The sequence below is a fragment of the Labeo rohita genome, chromosome 22, assembly GCF_022985175.1.
Source record: "Labeo rohita strain BAU-BD-2019 chromosome 22, IGBB_LRoh.1.0, whole genome shotgun sequence".
Lineage (NCBI taxonomy): Eukaryota > Metazoa > Chordata > Actinopteri > Cypriniformes > Cyprinidae > Labeo > Labeo rohita.
In genome coordinates this window covers 28,525,577-28,546,773 of record NC_066890.1, presented here as the reverse complement: position 1 = coordinate 28,546,773, position 21,197 = coordinate 28,525,577, and the positions used below count along the sequence as shown (strand labels likewise).

Genomic DNA, 21,197 nt, shown 5'->3' with positions numbered 1-21,197 from the left:
CAATGTGCTTTGTATAGTTTTTTCTTGCCTTTCAAAGAAAAAAACAAATACAAAACAACAATTTAAAAATATTTACTTAACACTGAACATTTTTAACATTCTAGTAGACATTACAGCCTACCAACAAAGCACAATTTAACTTAAAATTAAAAAGTTAAATAATTAGTCAAATAAAATTCTTTGGCAATTTTTAAGACCCCCTTCTTGAATCAGGCATGTGTTTTTAACATACAAATAGGGCCCTATAAAAAACGGAATTTACTGTAGGTCATTTAAGTAGGTCATTACACTTAAATCAAACTGCAATATGGACTAGTATCTGTAAATATTACACCGCAATAATACCATTTAAATGTGAATCCTGCATGTTCTGCGTTTCTGTATTAATGAATGGAGCAGACGAGCGGGTTTGTTTACTACACACTGAAGCACGCAATGCTTGCGATGATTTCAGCGTCTGCCGTTTCACTAAATGAGGACATAAATACATGAACAATATCTGGTGAGAGTCACTTCATGAGCATTTGACCGTTCCATTTTAGGAAAACTAGCGTTATATCATATACACACAGAAATGTAAAGGCAGACACAGCAACCTGTCAAAATAAAAGTCCAGTTTAACTTGAAGACATTGTGACAGATATACTACTACTATTACTACTACTATTAAACAAACATTATTTTTTAGGGTATAATCACACAACATGTCTTCTATGTTCAATTTTAATAGTAAATTCCCCTTTGTCTGCCAAAAAAGAAAGTTTGCTTAATTTTTGATAATTAAAAGATAAATGAAATGAATGTTTTATGCCTTCATTTGATAACCAGAACATTTTAAAAACACAGCACAGAATTTCTGAGGGTAGAAAAACCTTTCATAAGGCTATTTTAAGAATAAATTTGAATAAATTATGCATTCAAATAATTAGACATGCTAAAACACAAAATTTTGATAACAATAAAACATATGGTGAGAAAAAACAAAACATTTCATAGAGCCCTAAACATGTCATTTTTGTTAAACCTTTATTAAACTGATGTTAAATTAGACATGCTTTTGATTAATAAAATTAAAATTAAAATTAAATTTAATTAAAATAAATTTAATTAAATTTAATTAAATTATTAAAAATTAAAATAGAAAAAATGGAATTTGGAAAAAAAATAAAGCATAATTTGGCAATAAATAAAACAAATTTCATAGGGCCCTATAAAAATAAATGCAGCCTTGCTGAGCAGAAGAGATTTGTTTTAAAACATCAGAAAATATTACAGATCCCACTTTGAACACTATGTGTGAATGTTATAATAAATGTATTGATAGAGCTGTTGTAATTATTATTAGCAATTTTTTGTCTCTCTTACTATTTAAGTTTACAGAACAACAGTAAAATGACAGTACTAACATCTACGAATGTTGACTTTTATTTTGGCGGAAACCCGCAAGAAGACCTCAGTACTTCTTTTTGTTGACAGCAGCAGATTTATGAATTCAGCTTTTCGCTTATTAGGCCGAACACCGAAAGAGCATTTTTTTTGCCATTTTCGGCCAAATAATTTCGGTTGCCAAACATCCGGTGCATCCCTACAAAATTTGGTTCTTGCGAGACTAGCATATTCTCATCCGAGCTTACGCTACGCCTACGTCATCCATTGGAACGCCACTCTCTTGTAAAAGTGTGTACAGCAGTTAGCGTTAACTACAGATAACAGTTTAAAGTTTTAAATATGGATATTTTTCTTACACAAACACATCGATTCACTTCAGAAGGCCTTTATTAATCCATCTGAGCTGTTGTCGAGTGCTTTTTATGATGGATGGATGCACTTTTTTGCGCTTCAAAATCTTAACACCCATTCGCTGCCATTATAAAGCTTGGAAGAGCCTTGACATTTTTGATATAACTCTGATCGAACTTGTTTGAAAGAAGAAAGTCATATACACCCAGGATGGCTTGAGGGCGAGTACATCATGTGGTAATTTTTTTTGGCTCAACTATAACTTTAATATTTGTTTTTCCTGAGTACACAACAACAACTGTTTGCACGGGAAAGTTGGATATGCGATGCCACTTACCTCTGACAGGAAGGTCTGTGCCGATTTCTGTGCGCCAACATGTAGCAAGTACTCATACACGTATAAAGCTAACCTGCAAGACAAAAGAGGAAAAAGGCTTTGTAAATCTCAGTCGACTTGTGGGTTAGGTTTTTAAATTGTCAATTTTGTGTTAGTCCCAAACTTCAAGTGAGAAAAATGCTGTTCCACTGGCTTTCCCGTTCTAGACAGACAAACACATTACGGCAATTAACTTCAGTGCATGTTGAAACCTTACAGGTGCTCAGTCCTAAAGCATGGAAATGCAGGCTGGTAAAAAAAAATTGGTTGAAATCTGAGATTTGAGGTAAGGAGCATTGATTTCTGACACTAAAGTCTGGCCAAGTTTATGAGGTCAATATGAATCCAAGGAGATTTGTTTTATTAATACTTTACTTCAACAAGGACACATTCAAATGATCATAAGTGACAGTAAATACTTTTATAATGTTAAAAAATATTTATTTTTCAAATAAATGGTCATGCTGTTCTGTTGAACATCTGATTCATCAATAAATCCTGAGTAAAGTATCATGGTTTCCACAAAACATACCAAGAAGCAAAACTGTTTTCAACATGGATAGTAAGAAATATTTCTTGATTCTTTGCAAATGTGTTTTGGTGCTCATATGACACTGGAGTAAAATCTGTTAAAAATAAGAAAAATAATAATTTTGAATGCTAGCATGTATGCATTTAACTAAATATTAATATCAGCAAACATATTAACAAACATAAATGCTTTTTTAAACTTCTTTTCGTGAGTAATTATTAAAGTAAATATCAATAAAGATCATGCATAAACTCAAAACATTGATTCATTTTTCAAGTTTGCTGCTAAATTAAAAATAGCCTTCATTAAACAAATAAAAATTAAGGCTTTCAGTTAAGCAAGGTTAAATTAAGTAATCTAGTGCAGTTATTTCAAAATTAATGTGGTTTAATTAATTAAATAAACAGAAATTACGAAAATAACAAAAAATTCTGAGCAACTGAATCAATGTTTCTGAGAGCCACTTTATAATGTATATTAAACTAATCTAAATGTAATCAAGTCTAAATGTCTTCACATGGGGCATTTTGCAGCAAATATTGATATATGCAATTAATTCAATTGCATGTAACTCATTTCACTGGAAAAAGTAAAAATTGACAACCCTAATAAAAAGCATTATCTGTCTACATAATACACTCCCCATTACTATTTAAAGAGCATCTCCAGAAGAACAGCTTCAAGGATCAAACACCAAGGACTCATTTTCCCCTCAAACGTCTGAATTATTTCTTGGTGTTTCATCAGACGTACTCATTTTAGTAGCTCCCCTCAAATACATATATATATATATATATACACATATATATACAGCTGTCAACAAAGTTGTACTTTTGTGCAGTGCAGGAAAAGATTTCAGAGTTTTGCTTCTAATTTAATTACGGTCATTTTTAACATGTAGATAAACGGAAATTCATCATCTGAAGTACGATGCTGAACTCATGTCACACTTCATTTTCTCAAAAACGCAGAACATCTACGCAGGTTCTTCCAGCAATGTGACGGAAGCACACAGTGATGTGATGAGTTCACGAACACCCACGTCCATCAACTGCCTGACAGATTGACCTCAGAAGACCATTAACACCCACCCTCTCACGTCATTCCCAAAATGATGGACTTCCTCAACTTGGAAGAAAAAACCTTGATCGAAATCTTTATTTCTGAGATTTTTAGCAACAGGGCTTAAATTAGCTTTTAAACTCATTTTTTGGGCGACTACATGGCGTCTACTTTTTAAAATCCTGCCACGAGCAATAAAAAAACTCAATCTGTCGCATAAAATGCGTCTTATGTAAACATCCCATTGGGATTTCCAGTTAAACGCCCATTCACGCCAAGAACGATGACTATATTAGCATCCACACCAATGGACAACAACACTATGTTTGTTGTTAGCACATGCTGCGGTTTTGACGCCAGCTGCTTTAAACACATAAGCTTTTTACGAATGATAACTACACTGGCATCCGCACCAACAGGTGATAACATTTTTAATATAAGTGCGCGCTGCAGTTTTGTCGGCTGCCACTTTAAACGCTCAAACTTTTTAAGAATGATAACAAGAACGATAGCTATATATGCGTCCACACCAACGGACAATAACGTTCTGTTTATTATAGGAAGGAGCTTCAGTTTTGACACTTGACGGTTTAAAGGAGAAGCCCAATTCCAGAACAACAATTTACAGATTATGTTCTCACCCCCTTGTCATCCAAGATGTTCATGTCTTTCTTTCTTCAGTCGTAAAGAAATTATGTTTTTTGAGGAAAACATTTCAGGATTTATCTCCATATAGTGGAGTTCAGAGGTGTCCGTGAGTACGAACTTCCAAAATGCAGTTTAAATGGTCTAAACGATCCCAGCTGAGGAAGAAGGCTCTCTGTGTCCTACATCGCTGCAGAAATACCGGCCCACAAAGTGAACATGCAAAGATGATCAAACGCCCTTTACAAAAAAAGGTAAAACAGCAATGTAGGATGATTTTGAGGTTGGAGGAGAAAATTAGATGGTAGTTTTTCGACATACCCTAACTGTCATGACCCGGAATACACAAAATTCACACAGAGCTAGACGAGACGAGCATTTGAGTTTAAAAAGTGTATAAATTGTAATTTTTTTACGATCGTTTGAGTAGATGAGACCCTTCATCCTCTGCTGGGATCGTTAAAGCAGTGGTTTTTAAACTCGAGGGTCGCGAGTCTTAAAAAATGGGTCGCCAGAAGATTCAAGGAAAATGTATATGTATGTAACAGTTCAAGACTCATGAAAGAAGGAATGGGGAACTGAAACTTCACTTTAATAATTATATAAACAAACAATAAAACGATAGTAAGAGGCAGCCACCTCACGGAAGAAACCAGTGTGTATTTGTGTTTGCGCTCTGTTTTAGTAGTGTTGAGCATTGTAGCCATTATCTGTTGATTTCTGGAACGCAATGACCAATCGAGGCGTTCCAGTTAGTCAGAACCCACTCACATCTCAAACAAGTTTTTGTTTAAAGGAGACGTCCCCTTCCAAAACAAAGATTCACATATAATGTACTCACCCCCTTGTCATCCAAGATGTTCATGTCTTCCTTTCTTCAGTCGTAAAGAAACTATGTTTTTTGAGGAAAACATTTCAGCATTTTTCTCCATATAATGGACTGATATGGTGCCCCCAATTTTGAACTTCCAAAATGCAGTTTAAATTCGGATTCAAACGATTCCGAATGTCAATTTAATGTCAAACACTCGTCTTGTCTTACTCTCCATGAACTCTGTGTATTCTGACTCAAGACAGTTAGGATATGTCGAAAAACTCTGATCGTATTTTCTCCCTCAACTTCAAAATCATCCTGTATCACTGTTTTACCTTTTTTGTTAAGGGTGTTTGATCTTCTTTGCATGTTCACTTTGCAGAGACTGGGTTGGTACTTCTGCAGCAATGTAGGATGATTTTGAAATGATTTTTGAAGCTGAGGGAGAAAATACGATTGGAGTTTTTCAACATACCCTAACTGTCTTGAGTCAGAATACACAGAGTTCAGGGAGAGCAAGGCAAGACGAGTGTTTGACATTAAAAGTCAAAAAGTATTTAAATTGTATTTTTTTTTAATGAAAATAACCAATCGTTTTGCTAGATAAGATCCTTCTTCCTTGGCTGAGATCGATTACAACCGCTTTTTGATTATTTGAAGCCGCATTTAAGCTGCATTTTGGAAGTTCAAACTTGGGGGCACCATAGCAGTCCATTATATGGAGAAAAATCCTGAAGTGTTTCCCTCAAAAACCATAATTTCTTTACGACTGAAGACAGAAAGACATGAACATCTTGGATGACAAGGGGGTGAGTACATTATTTGTAAACTGTTGTTCTGGAAGTGGACTTCTCCTTTAAGAGCAATAACAAAAATGATAACTATATTAGCATTCACACCAAACGGACAATAATCTTTTGTTTACTACAAGCGTGCACTGCAGTTTTGTCACTTACTTTGCTATAAATTCTCAAGCTTTTTTAAAAAACGATAACTATATTAGCGTCCACATCAATAGACGATGACGATGTTTATTATGAGTGCATACTGCAGTTTTTTTGGCTGCCACATCACATGCTTGACGATAACTATATCAGCATCTACAATAACAATAATGTTCTATTTATTACAAGCACACTGCAGTTTTGTTGTCTGCCATTTTAAATGCTTGTTCATGTTCCTCAGCTAGAAAAAAAATTGTTACAGTTGTGGTGTGAACAACTTCATTCTCATAGAATTAGAACCATTTTTAAAAATGTATCATTATTGCTGCAGTTTTCATCTTGGTCTGAATGGGCCTTAAGACTAGTAAACTATTTTTTCAGGCATTCCATTGGCTACCTAACTTCAAAGATGTAGTTTGCATGCAAAGCCTTACGATAGTTGGTTTGTTGAAAACCTGACCTCTAGACGGAGTCATGTACTCGACAGCATAAGTCAGCTCGTATGAACCCAACTGGCGTTGAGGTGGATCAAACGGAGAATCCCACGAGTGGCCGGATGAAATTTTCATCGTAAGCTCTGGATGATCTGAGGAGCTTCTGCAGGTTGATGATGGGTTCCTGCTCTCGGCCTGATGCATTATTGAGAAGGACTTCACCTACAGTGGGCTTCGGGGAACGCTTTTTGTCATACTGACAGAGGAACATATCGGTATTTCGACTAATAGCGAGACCGCAGGTGGAGGATCAACAGGCTGAGGAGCTCAGTGTGCGTTCAACTAATCCTCATGCAATACAACAGCTCGGGGTGCAATAGGAAGGCGGACCTATTGACTTAATATTTAGATTAATGACTCCGCAAGACCGGTCGAGGGCTATCGTTTTCACACGCCCGCTTCTGAGAGCTGCGCAGCAGGGATAATTTAGACCTTGACAGCGGCGTACGAGCGGCTGCGTGGATGTCGATACGCCGATGATGGACAGGCATATCTGACGAGGTTCTGCTTTTGCTCTGCCATTCAGGCATGGCGGCTCGCTGTGTGTCCGGTCTCATCATGATGAGCTCTCCTGACTTAACCTGAGAACACATCTTGACATCTCGCCCGAGGCTCCCAGTCAAGACTCCGTTTATACATAAAAGAGGCAGAGCCAAGTTTAGCTAGCTTAAGCGCAGACAGTTAACAAATGAACTTTGCTGTCTCCATTTCAATAATTTAGCTGCAGGGTCTCGTGTGAAGACGAACGGCTTGTGAGGAGGGCTAAAAAGGCGGCTGAAGTTTAAAAGTAAAGTTTTAAGGCATATTATACATCACGGAGTCCTCAATTTTGCTTCAAAACCCAAATTTAATATAAAAGCCCATCAGAAAGCTGGATTACATAGTCTGGGTCATATTTTCTTTTACCTGGAGTGTTTTTTTGAGGATGCTGGCACACTGTAAAAATGATTTTTAAAACAAAGGCGATTTACGCTTTACAAGAAAACACCATTTCAGTCTCTATACTACAAAATTTCATTTTAGTTCAGTGTTTTACGTGTTGTTTCTTCGTAATTAACTGGTAGATTTATTAGCAATTTCTAAGTGAAAATTTGGTTTTACAGTTTTGTCTGTTTTGTAAGTATGCACCAATTTTAAAAGTCTTCCCAGTATAAATAAGCTGAAAATTATTTATTGGGCAATATATGGCTTAATAAATTAACAAAGACACTAAAAACAATGATTTTAAGCAAACTTGGGCATGAAAATTATAACAAACATCATTAAAAACAAATTTGAAATGTTATTAAATTGTATTAAATTATAAATTATTAGTGATTTTTAAAATTAACATTAAGTGACTGTTAGATGACGGAAAACGGCAATATATAATCTGCAGCTATTCATTTAAAAAAATAATAATAATGGCGCATATAGTACTAAATTAAAGTGCATCAGTAGGTGTTTTGAGCAAATATTCTGTTTAACCCAAAATTTATCCGACAAACATGGAAAGTGCTATATATGTGACCCTGGACCACAAAACCAGTCCTAAGTATCACAGGTATATTTGTAACAATAGCCAAAAAATACACTGTATGGGTCAAAATGATCAAATTTTCTTTTATGCCAAAAATTATTTGGATATTAAGTAAAGGTCACGTTCCATGAACATATTTTGTACATTTCCTACTGTAAATATATTAAAACTTAATTTTTGATTACTAATATGCAGTGCTAAGAACTTAATTTGGACAACTTTAAAGGCGATTTTCTCAATATTTTGATTTATTTTTTTTTTTTCAACCTTTAGAATCCAGATTTTCAAATAGTTGTATGTCAGCCAAATATTGTCCTATATACAAACCATACATCAATGGAAATGTTATTTATTCAGCTTTTTAATTAAAAAAAATGTTACCCTTATGACTGGTTTTGTGGTCCAGAGTCACATATGCAACTTGTGAGCAAACTGAGCTCAACAATGGACGTTTTTAATCAAATTATTAGCAAACCAATCACAAGTGGTCTGACATGGCACTGACATCATGAAAAGTGCTGTCATAACATTGTTGGTGTGGCCTCTTTCCACATCCTTGTACTTTTGTGACCCAACTTAGCTGATCTTTCATTCATAATAAGCAAAGATTGACAGAAATATTCAGCAAAGCAATAGTACTAAATAAAAAATGTTGATAAACTTTCATGAGGCAATCCATCTCAATTATTCTGATGAAAGCGGAGCGAGTGCTCTTTTAGAAAAGATTTCCAAACACGCGCGCACAAAACAGACATTTCCGCGTTACAACTGAGAGCGATCATTAAATATGCCCCTAAATAATTACAGAGAACATCTCTCTTCAAAGTAAACTTAAAAAGCCATACATCCAGCTATCCAAGATGGAAAATTAATTGATTCTCATCCATGTCTGAGAGCGACGTTTATCCAAAACACAGCAAATCAGACGCTCTTCATAAGAACAACGTCCTGTTTCTGTGTGCATGCTTGATTCCCTTTATATGTAGCTGAAAACACCTCTATGAAGGAGGCTGAACCATCTGGATGAAATCAAAACCATGCATTCAGACCTACTCGCTGCCTCTTAGACACACCAATAAACTCAGGGAACCCAGAGAAGTGCTCAAGATGTTGGGGGGAAAACAGGAGATGGAGAGTTAGATCAGAATCTGTTTTCATTAATTTCCACTCCAAAACACACACCGCGCAATTTCTTGCGGCGTTCCAACCGATTCGCGGAATTACATCGAACCTGCGGACGCTAAACTTTGATGAACCTGAGCTTTGAAATCCGTTCAGAAGTAATCAAAGTCAACAACGCCGCAATAAACTTGACATTATTGATTCGCAGAGTCCTCCAAGTTCACTTTGTCAAGTAGTATCTCCAAGCGAACTTCACAAGGACGCCAATGAATGATGGTTTAACTTCATTAGCGCATTTTAAACCCAAATCGGGTTTTTAAGAAGTTTAATGCCACCTCTGCTTGACTAGTGCTGACAATTTGTCACCCTGGACTGCAAAACCCAGTGTTAAGTAGCACATAGCAATAGCCAACAATACAAAGTATGGGTCACAATGATCTAATTTTCTTTTATCCCAAGTGAAGATCATGTTCCGCGAAGATATTCTGTAAATTTCCTACCGTGAATATATCAAAACATCAATTCTGATTAGTAATATGCTTTCCTAAGAACAACTTTAAAGGCCATTTTCTCAATGTTTTGATTTTTGTGCACCCTCAGATTGAAGATTTTCAAATAACTGTGTCTCAACCAAATATTGTCCTGTCCTCTCAAACCATCAATGGAAAGCTTATTTATTCAGCTTTCAGACAACAATTGTTGACCCTTATGATTGGTTTTGTGGTCCACGGTGACAATTTATTAACCTCCAACAACGGAAGAAAGCCTGTGTGGTCACAACACCTCATCTTTGAATACAACACGTGAAACGGTAACCTGTGGTGTTAATGCGGTTGAGGAACCGTCTACATCCTGGCATTGCCTGTGTGAGCAATAAACAACTTAATCTTCCATAGTTTGGTCAAAAATGATCATTTCAGAGCATTAATTATAAGCGTCTTGGAAAAACGACTCAAACTTTCACCTACACCTAGTACAACGCAAACTTCTGAACCTCACAACACTGAAATAACTCCAAGGAATTACTTTCTTCCACTCAAACACCGTCTTTTAAGCAGTTTCCCTCAGATGCTGATCTCCTAAACATCACATTCACAATCTTCTCATGCAGTTTAATGATGGCCACCAATATTTCCTCACTTTCTTTCTTTCTAAGCCTGTTATATCTTCACAATCATCTCAGACTCACGTACTAAACGTCCTATAATAGTCTCCAGGTCTGACACAGTAACCTTCGACCCTGTATGACAGATTTATGAATATTACAGGTTACTTTATTACATTTAAGGTTTGTAAGGTTGTTTCTATGGCAACAGATTGTACACAACAGTGGAAAGATCACATGGTGATGTACTACCATAAAATATTACAGTACGCAGTGTGGAAAAGTCAGCAAAACTTGAAGCAACACGAGTTTTAGTACAACCCGGTGCTTTGCGCGTCAACAAAACACGAAATATGAAAACAACAGGGGAATACGTGCGAATTAGTGAGTCGGAATTACTAAAATAACTAAACAGTTAGCTTTAATAGATATAAAGAGCGTTAAATACAAATAAACCCGCTGAAACAAACACGAACGGCTACTGAACACCTCCACAAGTTTAAGTAAAACGACTCGGATGTGTTTACGCTACAATTTAACTCTTAAACAACAGATGCACGGCATGCAATGTTGATGCAAAAGATGCACAAGCTTTAAAATGAGAGATGCGAGCGTGCAACATCACTCAGATTGGATGCATTGGATAGTTCAAGTGTTCACGTGTGCACCCGAACTTAAATAAAATAAAAATGCACGGACAACTCAACGCATTAAAGTGCTACAACCGGCTGTAAAGTTCGGCAGACTCGTTGACGATCACTCCAGAGCGCAAGTTCGCACTAAATACACCTTCAAACAATAGTACGCACAGTTTAGAAAGTTGCGAGTCCGTAATAAGCAAGGCGAGACTCTTTAAAGCGGGCGCAATTCACTTACTTTTCTCTCGCTTGACTATCAGAAGGGACGACAGCTCCTTTACCTTTGGCGTACATGCTGGATTCTGTTTTAAGACTTTTACCCCACTCAACACCTGTCAAAGAAAGCAGCCAGGAAAACGTTCTATCTCCATAGCTACCCCCTTTAGTGTTTTCCCTCCCCCCCTCCTCCTCTCTCCCTTTTTTTTTTTTTTTTTTTACATCTCCAACATTGGCCACAAATCAGGCACAGTTTCTATTGGGGGGACTTGAAACAGGTCGCTGGTGATTTTTTTCCCTCTCTCGCGCTGTTCCAGAAATGCGTTCCACCTCCCGCCGCGTTTGGAACGGTGGGGGCCTCTTAAAGGGGAACGCACACTCTTCCAGTGTTTACTAGGCTCAGGGACTGATGTGGAAAAGACGCTAACATTGCCTCGGGCCTTCGTGTATGACTTTGAGGTTTTAAAAGTGGGAATTTACCCTCGTGTTCTGAGAATGGGAATCTGAGGCATTTTATTGCGACATATTTTGTATGTCCAGTCACCTAATGAAGGTTTGTTTGACAGTTTGGTATGGAGGGTTTGCACTTACATCACGGATGCGTGGCCATACTGGCGATACTCGGATGTAAACAACAGCACGGACTGCGTGGTTAATGTACTGCTGTCTAAACCAAGGAAATAAAACGTGTGGAAGCTGCTAAATCATACAGGGAATGACTTAATAAGCAGGAAAAGGCGCGATATTTTGACTAACTAAAGTTAGTAGTTTCTATAGATATGTATGAGCAGTATTAATTAAAATATTAGCCTAATATTTCACCTACCTGACTGGAAATGATAAGAACGAACACAAATGTTGTCAAGATTCTTGGAAATCCTGGTTTAGTTTCGTCAAGCACAAATGTAGTTTTTTTGCACTCCTCTTCTTGATTTGTTATAACTTTTGTCAGTTTATAATAGTCCAAATGTTTTTTTCCGGTCTGACCGATTAGCACAGGCCAAAACATGACAAAAATTGGCCATTTTCAGCTGTGATAATCAGCAAAATATGCAAGTTTTGTTCGGTTCAGTAGCGTTGTTTACATTCAGTGCCGCCAATATGGCCGACTGATTAAGCTCATAATCAGAATACAGTTTCTTTCTTCTGAATTGCATGATTTCATATTCACATAATTCAACAACACATTTACATGTTAACAGCTCTCTGATGTCGGTTAATGGCCGCATTGACATGCAGTTAAAAAAGAAAATATGTCTATTTTAGTGTTAGTATTTTGATTTTAAAGAGTTTATTTGCAAAATCAGATAACTCGGTTTTTGAAAATTTTCAAAAAACATGTTTTTTTTATTCTGTTATGTTTTTATTGTTTTATTGTGTTAGTTGTATTTTTTATTTCTTTGTACTTAATCAGAATAACTCAGTTGCAGTTCGATTGAGATAAATTGACATGCACAATGAAAAAACATGAATTTTTAAAATTGATGATAACTGAGTTATCTGGTTTTGCAAATTAACTCTTCATTTTATGATTTTATTATTAATTAGCTGTTCTTTAATAAACCCCCTGCAGTTCTTTCATTAACCCTAGTTTGGGAAACCCTGGTGTAATGTTTAATGGATTTTATGTTGTTGATAACAAAAAGCGAATTTTTATCAATATGGCATACAATAATCTCGTTCAGATATGTGGGATGAGATTAAAAGTAATCTAAAAGTAATGCATTACCTAAAACAAGTAATCTAATAGATTATGTTACTAACTACAATTTTCATCATGTAATTTGTAATCAGTAACTGACTGATGGTAGCATGTTGCATATTTGTGTGTATTTACATTCACAAATATGCTTAATAACCTTACAGTAAAGGTAAAACAGTCTTTTATTCAAGGTTTACTTTATCACATATTACTAGTCTGTGGTGAACAACAGACCTTAATCAGGTTAGACGCTTAGTTAAATTTAACAGATCATGTAATTTCATAACTCACAACTGTTTTATGGAGCTCAGATCATGTGGATTTGTTTTATGAGCTTTTTGAATCTTTTAAGTTTTGGTTACCTGGACTTTCAATAGAGAGACAGAAACATCTCGGGTTTCACAAAAAAATGTCTGAATTTAAATTTCGAAGATTAACCAAAGTCAGATTTTTGGAAGAAGGATTTATGGATTGCAAAAAGATTAAATGGAGAGCAAATTGAGACTTTTTCTATACACAAGCGTCTGCTCCAATCCAGATGTCAACAGTGTCTCAAACTGTTCTTGAATATGCTAATGTAGCAAAGTCAGAGTTTTCAATACAAAGATCTTTCTAAAGATTCCAAAAATTTTGGGGGTTTCCAGGTTCCTAGAAAACTCATAATAAAGGGACAGCTTACCCGAAAATGAAAATTACCCCATGATTTGCTCACCCTCAAGTCATTCTAGATGTATATGTCTTTCTTCTTACAGACGAACACAATCTGAGTTACATTAAAAAAATGTCCTGGCTCTTCTAAGATTTACAATGGCAGTGAATGGGTGTTGAGAGTTTGAAGTCCAATAAAGTGCATCCATCTATCATAAAAAGTGCTCCACACGGCTCTGAGGGGTTAATAAAGGCTTCTGAGGTGAATTAATGCGTTTGCGTAAGAAAATATCCATATTTAGCGTATGCACGTTCACGGGAAAGTGGCGTTCCAGCAGACGACATAGGGCGTAGGTGAGCGTATGACAAAGGCAAAAGCACAGAGGTCAGAGCAAAACAAAACACCGGTCACAAAATAAAAAAATGAAGATTTGTAAAGAAATATGGCAGAGGATTTTGCCATAAGCTAAGAGGAGACTGGTTTTCCTTAGCTGTAAACAAACTTGATTCTTGATTCTCATCTAAGCTTATGCTACACCTACGTCCTACGTCATCTGAGATTACCATTTATGAAGTTTTAAATATGGATATTTTTCTCATAAAACGCATTGATTCACTTCAGAAGGCCTTTATTAATCCATCTGAGGTGTGTGGAGTACTTTTTATGATGGATGGATGCACTTTGTTGGACTTCAAAATCTCAACACCCATTCACTGCCATTATAAAGCTTGCAAGAGCCAGGACATTTTTTAATATAACAGCGATTGTATTCGTCTGAAAGAAGAAAGTCATATACATCTAGGATGGCTTGAGGGTGAGTAAATCATGGGGTAATTTTCATTTTTGGCTCAACTATCCCTTTAAAGCTTTATGGTTACAAACATATGGAAAAAGTCAAGGGGAGGTCTGTCTGAATGCTCATACTTCCTTTATATTGTACGTTTTAGGAACTCGCATAGGATATTGTGGCCAACACAGTCGGTGAATCATTTTCAATAAAAAGCAAATAAGCAAATAAGAGTCAAATACATCATCTGAAAGTTATGCCTCTCAGTTTTATCATCTTCATAAAGTCCCATTTGCTAAAGGAGCATGACTGGGGTAATGACATCAGCGAGTGAACCAAGGCATAAAGCATGATTATATGCTGTCTGTAATCGAGCATTTGGTGTTCATGGTAGCTGATGTTTGGCCATTCTTAAAATTTTACTGTAAATAGTCAAATTATGACACTAAATGAGAACTGACGCATCCAGAGACTCGATTTCCATGAGACTATGGAATATCTCATGGCAGAAACTACTTTAGTGTCTCGTCATGCAGCTGGATCTCTGGCTACGACCCTAAATGTGCTTCAGAATTTTTTAGCTTTCTTGAATTGTTGTTGTGTGTGTGTTTTTAAACTCATTGTTGATAAGGACACCTAAATTTGGCCATAATTACTAGACGTCACAGTTGTTTAGCTGGGAATTTAGCCTTCATTTCACTAAAAATTAAAACTAAAAATGTAAGTTATTTTTCACTCACAATATTCTATTTCAACATAGTTCTTGAAAAGACAGTTCACCCAAAAATAAAAACTCTGTCATCATTTAATCTCCTCAAGTTGTTCAAAACCTGTATGAGTTTTTGTCTGCTTTTGAGCACACTTGACGGTAGCCATTGTCTTCCAAGTCAATGACTACCGTCAACTGTTAGGTTACAAACATTTTTATGTGTTCAGCAGAATAAATAAACTCATACAATTACAAAATAAATTGAGGGTGAGTAAATGATTGAGCTGAATTTTCATTTTTGGGTGAACTATCCCTGTACATACGTAAACCCGCACATAACATGCAAAAAAAAAAAAATATATATATATATATATATATATATATATATATTGTGGCCACATTTTAATAATTTTTTTGCTTGTTTTACTTAATTTGTGTCATTGTACTTTTTGGTAAATTGTCAAATTTGAAAACGCAAAACTCAGTGTTGAATGTGTTGCGATGTTTATTATTAAAATAAACATAATTTGGTTATATGTTTTTTTTACCTTATTTAACCATAATCATGGTAGCTGCACTGTAAATGTTAAATTTTGCACACTTTATACGGAATAATTGCGTACAAAATACATATGGGAATAATTAAGCTCAATAAAAATGCCTGGGCTTCAACTGATGTTTAGTACATTTATTTTATTCAAACTTCAATAGTACTGGATTGAGGGGCAATGGGTAAATTTCAACACTATCTCACAAGCAATTTGTACGTATTTTTTGAGTTGGCTAATTTATACGAATTCGTACAACCTCACTCATACAATTTTGTACAATCTTCGCAAGGGGTTAGGAGTGGATTTTCGTATTCGTATTTGCCTCCTCGTAAAAACTGTACGATTTTTCGCAAATCGCACAAATTCATACAAGTGAGTTTGTGTGAATTCGTATGAATCTGCCACCTCATAAAATCCATAAGATTTTTCACAAATCTTACAAATTCATACACGGTTGTGTGAATTTGTACAAATTAGCTACCTCCGAAAATACATAAGATTTTTCACAAATCGTACGAATTTGTACAAGTGAGGTTGTGTGAATTTGTACAAATTTGCCATTTCATAAAATCCATAATATTTTGCACAAATTGTACCATTTTAAACGAGTGAGGTTGAATGAATTTGTACTAATTAGCCACCTTGTAAAATCCAATTCTGATTTTTCACAAATTGTATGAGTTTGTATGAGTTAGGTTGTGTAAAAATTTGCCACCTCATAAAATCTGTAAGATTTTCACAAATCAGAAAGTTGTACGAGTGATGTTGTGTGATTTCATATGAATTAGCCACCTCATAAAATTTGTATGTTTTTTCACAAATTGTACAAATTCAAACGAGTGAGGTTGTGTGAATTCGTACAAATTAGTCACCTCGCAAAATCCGTAAAATGTTTCACAAATTGTACGAATTTGTACGAGTGAGGTTGTGTAAATTCATACAATTTAGCCACCTCGCAAAATCCATACGCTTTCTCACAAATCATACCAATTCAAACGAGTGAGGTTGTGTGAATTTATATATAAATTAGCCACCTCGTAAAATTTGTATGATTTTCCACAAATTGTACAAATTCATACGAGTGAGGTTGTGTGAATTTCATACGAATTAGCCACCTCATAAATCTATCTGATTATTTATTTTACAAATTATAAAAGTTTGTACGACTGAGGTTGTGTGAATTCATATAAATTAGCCACCTTGCAAAATTCGTATGAATCATACAAATTCATACGAGTGAGGTTATGTGAATTTGTACTAGTTAGCCACCTCGTAAAATCTGTCTGATTATTTATTTTACAAATTATACGAGTTTGTACGAGTGAGGTTGTGTGAATTCATATAAATTAGCCACTTTGCAAAATCCATACAATTTTTCACAAATCATACAAATTCGAATGAGTGAGGTTGTATGAATTCGTACGAATTAGCCAACTCGTAAAAAATACGTACGATTTTTCACGAATCGTACAAATTCAAAAAAGTGATGTTGTGTGATTTTGTATGAATTAGCCACCTTGTAAAATTTGTATGATTTTTCACAATTTGTACAAATTCGTACGACTGAGGTTGTGTGAATTCATATGAATTTCCCACCTTCCAAAGCCTGAACAATTTTTCACAAATCGTATGAATTTGTACGTCTGAGGTTTTGTGAATTCATACAAATAAACCACCGCATAAAATATGTACGAATTTCCGTCACATTGGGTTGAAAATTTCCTTCTCTTTCCTGTGAAACAATGTATAGATGCTCCATTATTCCCAATGCAGTTCGCAATTCCCTTTTTATTTTCGATCACACTTTTGAGTGTAGTTTAACTAATAAATTAAGCTATAGAAATGATAGTATGCCTAAACCATGCTTAAAAAAGACTTTTGTAAAACCAAATAATATCTGAAAGTTAAAAAAGTGATTTTTTTACTAAATGATCTATTTACAAATTACTTTTACAATTATTAAAAAAATAATGAATGATTTGTCTTTAAATTGAAATTTTAAATCACATACATCACGTCATAATCACATAAATGAGTGTGCTAAATTGAGAGGCTTAGGAATTTTCTATGGAAATTATGATAATTAGCAACCCTTATAATATTCAAGCAGTCTTTCTAAGTGCAAACTGAAAGCTGATCTCAGAGCAGAGCTGTGGATCCATGAGAATGGTACTGCAGTCTGCGTGAGGCCCCCAGAGAGGAAAGACGACCCAAAACACCCACAGGACTGACCGCTCCTGTGACTCAACCCTGATTCACGGCAGCCCTCTGATCTTTCACACTCCTTCACTCGGTCCCTCAGAAGTCTGACAGACGTTATTTATTGCCGTGGAATAAGGCGCTTAAATGAGGATCTTTAAGAGAGACCATGCGACTAAACACTGGGATTCAGTCAATAGCCCGAGGTCACAGAGTTACTGTTGTTGTTACTGTGACGAGACAAGGAATGGCTGTTTCACAATGCAATTTTTAGCATTATTTTATAACTTTAAAATAACTAGAAATAAAAATTTACAAATTATTTCTTTCTGATATAGTAATTGCATTTTATATTTATAGTTTATAGTTTATATTTATGTTTTTAATTTTAATCACATTACTTTTTAAAATAAAAATGTTTTAAATTACATTTTAGATGTCTAATTTTAAAAAAAAATCACATTAAATTAGTGTCTTAAACTGACATGAATTACATTTTGAAGACATCTGTAAAATTACATAATTACCTAAACATTTTAAAAATAAAATATATGATTTTTTAAGTGATTGTAAATAATTTACAGCTGACTTTTTTTTAAAATAAAAGTATGTTTTTGATTACATTTTATAGTTACAGTTTTATAAGTTTTTTAAATAATCACACTAAATTTCATAATTGAGATAAATGACATTATTCAAAATATTTGTAAAACTGAACGATTTACCAACCATTTTTTAGAAAAAAAAAAAAATATATATATATATATATTTCAATTACATTTTACAAATTAGTTAAATTAATAGGTATTTATTTAGTTAATAAAGCTAATTTAAGACAAATATATTTAATTATATTAATTTAATTATTTAATAATAATTTTAATAGTTATAACATTATAATCATTTTTAATTAATTATTCATACTGAATTAGCATGTTAAATTACCGACCTTTTCTTACTTTCTTTTTTCTGTCTTTCTTTTTTTCTTTATAATTTTTTTTTTTAATATTTACATTAAATTAGTGTCTTAATACTTTTTGAAGATGTGTAAAAATGGATCATTTACAAAAGAATTGTGAAAGGTTAGACATTTTTTGTTAAAAAATGTAAATTAATCATTCATAAATTGTCTTTTAAATTAGAAATATTAAGTGTTTTTTAAGAATTACATTTTCTATTTATAATTTCGTCATTTTTTAAATGACATTAAATTAGTGTCTTAAATTAATATAATTACATTTGTAAATGACATTTGTAAAACAGAACGATTTACCAAGATTTTTAAAAAAATAAAAATTCCATATTTTTTAAAATTACATTTTGTATTTATAATTTAAAAATTGTATAATATTTACTTTTAAAATAATTATATTTTATATTTATAATTTCACATTTTTTTAAAATAATAACATTAAGTTAGTGTAGTCAACTGAGATAAATGACATTTTAAAAAAATCATATTTTTGTTTTATATTTTTAATTTAAAAATAAAAAAGTTTACATTAAATTAGTGTCTTAAATTCAGATGTATGACATTTTCAAGACAAATGTAAAAATTTATATTTTACAAAAGAATTGTTTAAAGGTAAGATTTTTTGTTAAATAATTGTAAATTATTCATTTATAAATTGTCTTTAATTAGAAGTATAAAGTCTTTTTTAGGAATTACACTTTCTATTTATAATTTCATCATTTTTTAAATAATGACATTAAATTATTGTCTTAAATTGAGATAAATTACATTTTCAAGACATTTGTAAAACTAATTTTAACAGTGTTTTCAAAATATTTTTTTTAAATAAAATTTTATTTACATTTTATATTTCTAATTGTGTGATATCATTTTAAAAATGTAATCACATTAGTTACATTGAGAATTTGTCTTGGTAAACAAAGTATTTTTTCATGCACAAGGATGTCGCTTGTTAAAGTCAGTGCAGGTTACTTTTCTTAGCCAGATGTAAATATTCCGTCAGATTTAGCAGAGGAAGCCACAGTCTTCTTGTTGTTTGCCAGCAGTGTTTTTGCGGTTCTGATGGAGGGTGAAGCAGCGGCATGTGCGCGGGCCTGTCCCTTTAAGAGCCGAGCTTAAGCTTGTGTGTGTGTGTGTGTCTCTGTGGGCTGATGTACGGTCCCATCACAGCACACTGCATGTGTGGGTGAACACATAGGTGTGTGTGTGTGTGTGTGTGAGGCAGAGCAAAAGAAATAAAAAAATAAAAGAGAGATGGATGGGTTTCACTTTTCTCCTGAAAAGTAACTGGGTGAATCTCCAAAAAAAAAACCCTAAAAAAAAAAAAAATAAAATAAAATAAAATAAAATAATGAGAAATTAGGGTGAAATTTCCTTAATGAAAATAATGCCTACATGCTTCAAGATAAATATAATATTAACACTAACAATCATTAAAAAAGAAGTTAATCAAATTACTTACAATATATGCAGATTAATTAAATAGATTTGTGTATTTAATAAATATTTTCTAAAAAAAAATCCACTCATTTGAGACATAATATATATATTTTTATAATACTATAATCATTTCTTAAATAATTAATCACACTAAATTAGCATGTTAAATAGATAAGCCTAACCTTTTATTCATTTTCTTTCATTACCTCATTAGAGTAATAAGAGTTTGGGAAGAAAAATGTTAATCAAATGAACAAAATATGCAGATTAATTTACTGAATTAATGATTTAACCAATATTAAATTATACTATAATATTTTAAAATAATTACTAAAATTAAATTAGCATGTTAAATTATATAAATTATTATATATACATATATATATATATATATATATATATATATATATATATATATATATTTTTTTTTTTTTTTTTTTTTTTTTTGTGATTTTGAGGTGAAATATGACCTGGCCATGTTCGTGACTGCTTTCATGCGATTGACAAAGTGAATGAAAGCTAAGTGACACGTTATTGACTCAAGGCCAAGCATCGTGACATCACAGCGCACAACAGAGTGATGCACATCATCTCCGGCATCAGACCTCCCCTATTCACTGTTCACTAGTGCACAAAAATCTGAATGGTTCCCATTATTTCTCTCTCTCTCTTTCTTCTCTCGCTCCCTCTTTCTGTCTCGCACAAAACCACCCACGTGTGTGCGCTTGCCAAACCTGCTTGCCCACACAGACGTGTGTTAAGTCTGAACCCCCCTAACAATCCCATGATCCTGTGTGCTTACAACCCTCTAGCGATGCTGCTGCCTGACCTCACTGTGCCTAGAGGGATGAGCGAGTGTGTGTGTGTGTGTGTGTGTGTGTGTATGTGTGTGTGTGTGTGTGGGCACTCGGAGTGGGAAGGGATTTAAGCAGACGGGTAATGGAGGCTGTCACATCAGGGATCAGACAGTCTGGTCTGAT

General features: G+C 34.1%; 1 protein-coding gene across 1 annotated transcript in view; it reads right to left on the bottom strand.

Moving 5' to 3' along the window:
• ssbp4 (single stranded DNA binding protein 4) overlaps nt 1-11,400 on the bottom strand; it is a 74,936-nt gene extending 63,536 nt beyond the window's left edge. Inside the window, exons 1-2 of the mRNA XM_051095032.1 lie at nt 11,230-11,400; nt 2,078-2,150 (exon numbers count right to left, since the gene is read on the bottom strand). Coding sequence (XP_050950989.1) covers nt 2,078-2,150; nt 11,230-11,285 — 129 coding nt within the window. The 5' untranslated portion in view covers nt 11,286-11,400. The remainder of the gene's footprint in view (nt 1-2,077; nt 2,151-11,229) is intronic.
• Between the last annotated feature and the right edge of the window lie 9,797 nt (nt 11,401-21,197).